Source organism: Vidua chalybeata, chromosome Z, assembly GCF_026979565.1.
Source record: "Vidua chalybeata isolate OUT-0048 chromosome Z, bVidCha1 merged haplotype, whole genome shotgun sequence".
Classification (NCBI taxonomy): Eukaryota; Metazoa; Chordata; class Aves; order Passeriformes; family Viduidae; genus Vidua; species Vidua chalybeata.
This window is the reverse complement of record NC_071570.1, coordinates 67,767,035-67,776,319: the sequence shown is the minus strand read 5'-3', so window position 1 is coordinate 67,776,319 and position 9,285 is coordinate 67,767,035. Positions and strand designations below refer to the sequence as shown.

Genomic DNA, 9,285 nt, shown 5'->3' with positions numbered 1-9,285 from the left:
GACCCAGGACTCTTCCTTCTTCATGATTTCTCTTGTCTCTTTCTTGAGCATTTGTGTACAAAAGAGACTAAACCTTAGACAGGGTAGGGCTGAACAGTCTCATTTATCATTTAAACCTAGCAGAATTAGAGGAATTGAAAATGAAAAGACAACACTGACATGAGAAGTCAGACTGCTCACCTCTTGTAAAAGGTGAGACTTTGCAGCAGATGTAAAGAATAGAAATAAAAAGAACAAGTGTTCTCATTACATGGTGATGTGCAAATTTTCAGGCACTTTGAAGGCCAAGAATAATGCAATGACACTGCTGTGAACCCCTCTAAATATTTAGCAGCAGTCATTTAAAATTCCAGTGATGCTGCAGTAGCTTTTTTTTTTTTCCTGAAGAAAAGGAGAGGGCAATTTTTGGAGTGGTTATTACCTCAAATTGGAAAAAGCATCAGGTCAAAATTATCCACAAAGAAAGTTACTTAAAATTCCAATATCTTGATCCTAATGGAAACATTTACAAAACTGCAGCACCTTTTGGATTAGAGGTTTGGGATGGAAATGAAGCTGCTTTAACTTGATGGACCCATTTCCCATCAAATGTATTTACCACATACACTGTAGAAAATAACCTGCAGATATGAAAATTTTACATTTGAAGGATTATCCTGTGTCACCAATGTGATTCTTTATGAAGAATAAATCAGATGTAAAGCTGTTTAAATTATTTCCAGAACAGCGATGAAAATTTCAGAATAACATATTCCTCAGATTTCAGCCTCTCTGCTGAAGACTTATTCCAAAATCTGCTGGAGTCTTTGAAGAGATTGTGGGGTTTAGTGCATATACCTGAGTTCTGGCAGTGATGTGTGTATCACCAGTGGGGTGCTGAGGAACACTTCAGGAGTTTTTCTTCTTTTCTTTCTTTGAGTAATACCTGTATTGAGTTTGCATGACCTGGTTTTGGTAGCAGCAGGGCAATGGGGGTGGCATCTGTGAGAAGGTGCAAGAAGCTGCAGGAAAAGCTCCCTCACCCATGGAAGAGCTTCTGGAAAAGATTATAGTCTGTTGTTCTCTGTTAGTTAGAATTGTTATGGATTAACTTGGAGCTGAAGAGGCACAAATTTTCAGGGATTATTTCTCTTCAAATTTATTTTGTTCTACCTCAGAAGGAAAACAAAGAGGAGGTTCTCTGCTGGTGCCAAGTTCTGCTTGCAATTAGTGTAACAGTAGTTATTAAGTTGGGGGAAGCAACAAGAGCAGTGCATCAAGCACTTCATGCAATACAAGTTTGAACCCTGCCCAAAAGACCCCAAGTTGACGAAGTCACACGGCTTGGTTTTGCCCAGGAATTTATCTAGGAACACCCCTATTTCCCTTGCTGAAGATCAGAAGAACGAGTTTGGGAACGTGGCAGCTGCCAGCAGTTTGAAATCGACATGTGATGATCATTTTCCACTTAGGCTCTGTTACTTTTGGGATAGATACAAGAGGGTTTTCCTTCCTTTTAATAACAGGTCTGTAGAGAGGCAAATTTTCTCTTTTCTTTTTATAGAAACCTTCTTAGAGTTGAAATGGAGCCAATGAAATGTGGGGAACCAAAGAAATTTGGGGAAATCTGGGGAACCAATGAAATTTTTAATTGCCACTGTAATTGCTTGTATTGACAATTTACTAATGTTTCTGACTTGTCTGTATTTTCATCACAAGTGACTGTTGGGAGACCAAATATTAGTCAAATAACTTTATTTCAATTTTTAACAATTAAAAAGTGACACAGGAAAATGCCTATGGATTGCAATTTTTCTCAAAAAAACCTTTGACATATTTGAAATAATGCTAACCTTCCCAGCTCTGCCTTGGGAGGTCTTAGAAGTATTATGATCTGGCTACATTTTTCGGAGTTCATAATAAATCAACTAAAGAATCCTATCAGAACACAAAAAAAATCTCCCATGAGGACTGGTTAACTTCACCTTCCTCAACTCATTTCTGTCTGCAGTGCTGTCACCTCAGCAACAGAGCCATCGTGGCAGCCAGTCTGAGAGGTGGCAGCTCTCTGGCCCACACAGTGCTGCTGGCAGGGCCAGCTGCTGCCTACTCAAGGCTTGATGAGCCTACCCTCTCACCCCCGAATCACCAGGCCAGCCCAGATCTACAGGGCCTTGAGGGAAGGCACATCAGGAGATGGGCACAGATACAAAAGAGGCTCCAATTCCCGATGTGGTTCTCCAAGCTTGTTTAATCCATGAGATGGAGGGGAAAAGAGAGACCGAACAGGAAGGGTCATGGCCTTATCTAGGCTCTGGACAGGGAGGGCTTTCTGGCTCTCCACCAACCCCAGGGGAGCAGGAAGGAAGGGAGGAAAGTATAGCCTAAGCGCATTGTAACAAAGGCTCAGGTAGGCACCTGAGCTGCCTCGCTGCACGGCCAGAGCCATCTCGATGCTGCAGTGCTGGCCAGAGGCGCCACTCAGCCGGAAGCTGCAGGATTTGCCGGAGGGCAGCGCCGTGAGCCGGCAGTGGCATGAGTGCAGCAGAAGCAGCCGGGCCGACGCCACCAATGTTTGCACCCAGCAGGTGACTTTCTCTGCATCAAAGGATGTGCATGGGGTGTCCAGCAGGTACCAATCCTGATCCATGGGTAGCTGTCTGCGGCGACTCCACCCAGGGCCACACCCCAGGCTTCGAAGGGCACTGCAGCCGCCGTCCTACTTGCCACAGCCTAGCCCCATGTGGAACCTTGCTCCACTTCAGCCTTCAAAGCTCTCGTTTGAATATGTGCTACAACCACCAAGATCTCTGCACCTGTAGCTGCTCCACCCAGGCCCACACCCTAGGCTTCGAGGCATACCACAGCAGCCTGACACAGCCCACCAGAGCCCAGGCTAGCTCACAGGACACTCCGGTGCTGTGCCAGGAGTTGGGAACAGGTGGGGACTGCATTCTGTCTGCAGCTGAACCTGAAGTGCTGCTTGCTCTATGATGCAAGATGTCAGGCGGCGACAGGGACTGGGCAAAGGAGAAAGGAGAATGCTCTCTGTTCTGAGGTTCCACAGGGAAGGGTTTATTCCAGGTGAAGGGTGCAGGACAACAGCAGCCTGAGCACCAGTGTGCACAGTATTAAATACACTAACAAATCAGAGGGTGGACACAAAAGAGCAACTAATAGGGAGTATCAAGGGGAGGAGTGAGGGAGTTACATCAACAGTCTAAAGCCAGTCAGGGTAGGAGGGAGGTAGAGGGCAGGTCACATGGGCCAAAGGGGGTGTCATGCTTTAGTGGAGTTCCAAGGGTGGGTCACAATCAGGGATTGGCCCACAGGGAGAGTGGCATGGAAGGTTCAGGTTCAAGAAAAAGGAGCTGGGTTACCTAGACAGGCAGGAAAGGAACTGGAACAGAGGCTGGGGAATGACTAGAGGTACTATTCAGGGATGAACCACCCTGGGGAAAATGTGGGGGGATAACAGAATGAAACATTTAACAGCAAACTAATAAAAATAAATATGAACCACAACAACGGCCCTCCTACTCGTCATGGCCTAGCCCCACATGGAACCCTGTTGCAGCCTGAATTTCTGGTAGTAAAGTCCAAGGTAAAGAAGCAAAAAGGGCCTTTGCATGGTATCCACAGATGTTCAATTCAGCCACGTGGTGAGATGTTCAGAGTCTCCAGGCATACACATGTGGAGGGTCCTGGTTATTCTCTTCCAAGGGGCCGAGGGTGACCCTGGTCTTGGGGCAGTACAAAGATAAGGGCCAATCAGGGAATAGGGAGGGAGAGTCTCAGGGACACAGGAACAGGGGAAGGAGCCAATGGGGTCTTAACAGCTTTCTGAGGGAAGCTTCTTGTGTCTCCCCCACCCAAGGGATGCTCCCAGGGTCTCCACAGAACCCTGCTCCACTTCAGCCTTCAAAGCTCTTGTTCGAATATTTGCTACCACCAAGATCTGGGCACCTGTGGCAGCTCCACCTGGACCTGCACCCCAAGCTTCGAGGCACACCGCAGTGAGTCAAGACAGGGGCATGTTAATTTGCCTTATCACAAACTAGCTAGTACGCAGTAACAGCTGGCACCAGAGGTGTGGACAAAGCATGTGTGCCCCAGCAGCTGCTCCCCGGGGCACAGGGATCCCCAGCACTGCACAGATTCACGTGGCAGGTGGTGGGCAGAGGCTGCAGAGAGCAGCAGCCTGGCTGGCCACGCTGTGGACGCACAGAAAGCAGCCGGCCCTGCTGCGGCTCCCGGACAGCCCTCAGCCGTGTCCATACCCACAGGGAGACGCAACAGGAGCCGGCCATGGCAGCAGCTCGCCGTGCCCAGGGCCGCAGCCACAGCCTCTCCCCATCTGGCTGCGGCAGGAGCCGCTCGCCTATGAGGCTCCAGTGCTTCCAAAAAGGGAGGGCCCCTGGCCCCGACAACCTGGAGCCCCGCAGTAAGAGGAGCCACCTGCACCACAAACAGCAGTGCACACAGCGTAGGCTGATGAGAAGGAGATGAGGCTCTTTCTGTGCCGCGCTGTGGCAGCTCTGCTTGCTCTGCCTTCGCCTTGAGCCCTTTGCTTCTTTTCCCTGAACCCTGATCTCCATCCTCAGACAATGGCCCCCAGAGCCCTTTCCAGAGCTGCAACAAAAGCTCCCTCAGCCATGGGAATTAAAAGAGTTAAAAGATAGTGATAGAGTCTAGTCTAAAAAAAATTACAAATTCTTCCACCTGTTTGCAAAAGTTGCCACAAATTCTCCAGTTTATTAAAACAAAACCAAAAAGAGATCATTACAGAAGGACTAAAATTTCATCCCATTTATTGTAAAGCTTGGGAGGAATTTCGTAAAGAGAGGTGGCAGCTCTCTGGCCCAGCCGGTGCTGCTGGCAGAGCCGGCTGCTGCCTACTCAAGGCTCAGGTAGGCACCTGAGCTGCCTCGCTGCACGGCCAGAGCCATCTCGATGCTGCAGTGCTGGCCAGAGGCGCCGCTCAGCCGGAAGCTGCAGGATTTGCCGGAGGGCAGCGCCGTGAGCCGGCAGTGGCGCGAGTGCGGCAGGAGCAGCCAGGCCGACGCCACCAATGTTTGCACCCAGCAGATGACTTTCTCTGGGTCCAAGGAGGAGCCCGTGCAGAGGGTGTCCATCAGGTACCACTCCTGATCCCTGGGCAGCTGGCCACCAGAGGCGTGGAGAAAGCACGTGTGCCCCAGCAGCTGATCCCCGGAGCACAGGCACTCCAGCGCCACACGGATGCGCCGGGCTGGCAGCCACTTCGTGCTCTCCGGGCTGAAGGAGTGGCCGGGCGGTGGCCGCAGGATGACCAGCGTGCGGTAGGTGCTGCTGCTCTCCTGGATGCTGCAGGCTGCAGGGCCGGTGTCCGTCCCAGTGGCTGGGTGCAGCTCCGGCATGAAGTTCCTCCGGGAGAGCACTCGGCAGACACCAAGGAGCTCCTCCACCAGCTCCTGTAGCACCTTCGCGCTGGGCAGGCCCTGCTGCAGAACCAGAGAACAGCAGAGCTTGGGAGTGACCTTTAAGGACCGTCCAGTGTGACCCCACAGCAACGAGCAGGGACATTCTCAACTAGATCAGGCTGCTCACAGCCCGCTCCAGCCTTATCCTGGATGTGCCCATTGGTGATGGGCTGGGCACAGCCAAAGTGCTGCCAGCCCTGCCTGCACCCTCGATCTTCTTATGCTCACTGACCTCCTCCATGCTGGATCCCTCCTGCCTCCTCCTGCTGGCAGAGCCACGCTTTCTTCTCCTGACCAGACAGCAGCCCGTAGCAAGAACCAGAACCAGGGCTGCTGCACTGACCCAAAGAAGCCACTGCTTTTCCAGTGCAGAGCAGAGCAGGGTTTCCATGATGCCACTGTTCCCCTCAATATCCTGCAGGAGCCGAATCATCTCCTGGTGCAAATATTCCTCACGCTCCAGCATCCGTTTAACTTCACCCTTATCAATTCTTATGTTCACCTTCAGCCCAGCGGGGGTGGCTAACAGGGCCAGGATGAAAGCCACTGTTGGAGACATGGCCTGGTGGGAGGAAGGGGTCTCAGCACATCTGGCTGGGAGGGAGCAGGGGGCTGGTGGCACCTGGAATGTCCCCAGAGCCTCTCTGGGCACCTGCCACGCTGACAGGCCCAAGCCCCTCTTGCCCCAGCCCTGAGGACAGTGCCCTGCCCTGAGGGTCCCAGCTGTCATTCTGGCCTTAAACCCCCAGGGCATCTTTCCCAGCCCCCATCCAGCCCAGCATTCCCCCTGTGTGTGCACTCACTGGCTGCCAGAATCCAACTGCCCCGTGCTGCCCCTGGACACAGGTGCCAGCATGACCTGCCCTCTGTGATGTCACAGCCAGCATAACCATGTCACTCAGCTGCCAAGCTGGCTGCGCCCCTGCTCACAGCTGCCACTGTGACCCATGCCCTGGCATGTCACAGCCCCAGAGCCACACGTCCCGCCCACAAGCCCCAGCCTTGGTCCCCACTGCCAGCCTCAGCGGCTCCTGGGCATCCTCACCCTGAGTGCAAAGCCAGCCACAGGAGCCCCCCAGGACGCTCTGGATCCAGGCTGCAGGCACCCTAAAGCCATCCCTGAAAGGGACATGGATGGGGACTGGAGCTGGATCTTCCAGTGCTCACCACTCCTGACTGCCCTCCAGGTGAACCCAAACCTCACCTGCTGTACCTTGAGCACATTTCCTCTCCTCCTGTCCCTTGTTTCTTTGGAGAAGAAATCCGTCCTCATCCAGCTACAGCCTCATGTCTGAGAGTTGTAGAATTTGGCTGAAGAACCCAGCAGCAAACAAAGGGCAAATCAACACCTTCTGAGTGTTGGGGATTGCACCAACTCTGCACACTTAGATATGAGACTGCTGAAGTTCATTCTTGGCAGCACACATGATTCTGGGAGTAACACTCAAGTGGTTCCAGCCTTTGGATAGTTCCTCACCTGACCTGAGTTAAAGCATAGGAATGGTACATTCCTGGGAAGAACACTCCCGCTTTCCCAAAAAAATCCCCTCATTTCAGGTTTATTCATAGTTAAACATTTCTTAAAATTTAGAATTATCTTAAGGGAATATAAAATTACTTTTTTTCACAACATTTCCTGTCCAGTGTAACTTAAAACTTCCAGTAATTTGGAGAAATAAAGTTGTAGGAGACAACCAACACCAAGAAGGCAGGCACTTAGAAATACAGAACACAAGAGAAGACCTCAGAGATGGCTCAATAAGAAAATGCCATGAGCAGTGACCAGAGCCCAGAGCTGCTCACTGCCACCACAGGGGCTCCTCAGTCCCCTGCTGGTTTGTGTCTCATCCCTGCTGGGCTCCCTCTGCCCCTTCTGCTGACACAGCCCTGCCTGGAAAGGGCTCCGTGCTCTGGTGTTCCCAGCTTGCTCCAGACTACATTCTGAGCAGCACTGAAAGAAGACGTCAAACAAAGAGGCATTTTCTGTCCTGCCTGGAAACTCTTCTCCTTCAGTGCCACTGTCAGAGCTCATCCCTCTGCAGCCTGGCACTGTGCCTGCTGCATCCTCATCCCTGTCCCTTCCATCAGCAGGAACTCCTGCACATCAGCACTCGTGCTGTCCCACATCATGAACAGAGAGAGCTGTGTCAGAAGAGCAAAGATTGCATTTTCTTGGCATTCACAACAGACACAAGAAACATGACTCACAACAACTGCTTCTTTTTTATCACAATAGAAGATATTAGATTCATGTGAAACTCAGGGGAATAGGCACTGCTGAGATCTAAATTTTTAATCAAATGCATTGACAAATATGAGTTGTAACTGGAGCATAATTTGGGGTCCAGAAATTTCTTTAGTTTAAAATGAAGGAAAACAAAGAGAGGGTTCATTGCTGTTACTAAGCTATGTTTGCAATTAGCCTAATATTAGTTATTGACTTAATACTAATTATTATTCACAAGTGTTGCAAAAATTGTTTCTTAGAGAGAGTACAGAGTGGATAAATTTCATTTTCAGACCACGAGAAGTAATGTGTACATTGTAAAAACAATTCTAGCTCTGCACACACAACTTCTTAGTGAAGTTTTCATAGCCAACAGATGTGTCTGTGCAACAGCTCTGCCTGGTAGGAGTCAGAAATACTGCACTGGACTGTTGATCATTCTTAGAAATTGGACAGCTTAAGATTATGGCAAAGTTACCGTAAAATTATAAAGGAATACAATAGGGTTTCAACAACGTGAGAGGATTAAACCATCGTGGAAAAAGCAAACAAAAAAAAAAATCAGAACTTGTTATATTTATTTAGTTGCTCCAAGTCAAAGAGAGAAATTATAGAACTCTGTTGCATTTCTAAAACACATAAAGAAACTGTATAAAATATGCGGTGCCTTGTAAAAAAAAGGACCAGCAAATACTTGCAAGCCTCAGGACAAAGAAAATAAAGAATTTGCACATACTATGTAACTCAGCTGTGAAATGCCAACATTTGACTAATGGCATGGGTTCCAAGAGCATTCACACAGAATGTTCTGAGGGAATGATTCAGTGTGACTGCCTGTGGTAGTTGTTTTACAGAATCTCCATGTCAAGAAGCCAATAGACTGCAGGAATATTGTCCATTTGTTGTGCAGACCTGCCATCAGGACAACTGTTCTCAGTGTCAACATTGCCCAGTTTTTTGGTCAGGCAGCTGGAGATTTCTCAGTCTTTTGTATCTCTTTCAGTCTACGTACTGCAGCGCAAAGACTGAGGAAGCAAGGAATTTCTTGTAACTCACAGATTGTGAGATGAACATGGCGGTCACAGTTGGCACAATGGGATGACCTCACTGGATGACTCCGATGTCACCAGAGGATGCACTGTGACTTCAAGACACCCAGTGTTTATATTGGGGCAAGCTCGGTCTCAGAGTGGCTTTTGTCTGGGCTCATGGAGAGCTGCTCGTGGTGCTTGCTGAGCTCAGCCTGCTGTGCCAAGCAGCTGCAGCCATGGAGACCCTGGTGGGAGTGCGGGGACTGCTGGACTCCAGGACGGTTTGGATGGGTGGTAACGAAGGATCTCTGAGGCCCGGTCTTTAGAGCATATGGTTTATTGTAAAGGATGAAGGACCCTGCTTAGAGTTGCTAGCCGCAACTCGTGGCAGGCCCGGGGAGAGTGTGGGGAGAGAGAGAGAGAGAGAGAGAGATGGTGCCAGGTGGGTGTCCCAGCAGGAAGGTCCAAGAGAGAGTGTCCGGTCCCTTGGCCACACCTTATCAGGGGGCTTCAAGGTGGGCTGGGACAGGACTTGGGCCAATGGGGTTACAGACACCTGATACTTCAGGGGAGGGTTACAGGTATG

General features: G+C 50.0%; 1 protein-coding gene across 1 annotated transcript; it reads right to left on the bottom strand.

Annotated features, from left to right (window-relative positions):
• Nucleotides 1-4,773: 4,773 nt before the first annotated feature.
• On the bottom strand, nucleotides 4,774-6,256 carry LOC128782089 (inositol 1,4,5-trisphosphate receptor-interacting protein-like 1). The gene is made up of 3 exons (XM_053932223.1): nucleotides 6,245-6,256; nucleotides 5,674-6,003; nucleotides 4,774-5,462 (listed from the first exon to the last, which is right to left on the bottom strand). Exons 2-3 carry the CDS (start codon nucleotides 5,998-6,000, stop codon nucleotides 4,875-4,877), a joined length of 915 nt encoding a protein of 304 aa, XP_053788198.1. The 5' UTR covers nucleotides 6,001-6,003; nucleotides 6,245-6,256; the 3' UTR covers nucleotides 4,774-4,874.
• Between the last annotated feature and the right edge of the window lie 3,029 nt (nucleotides 6,257-9,285).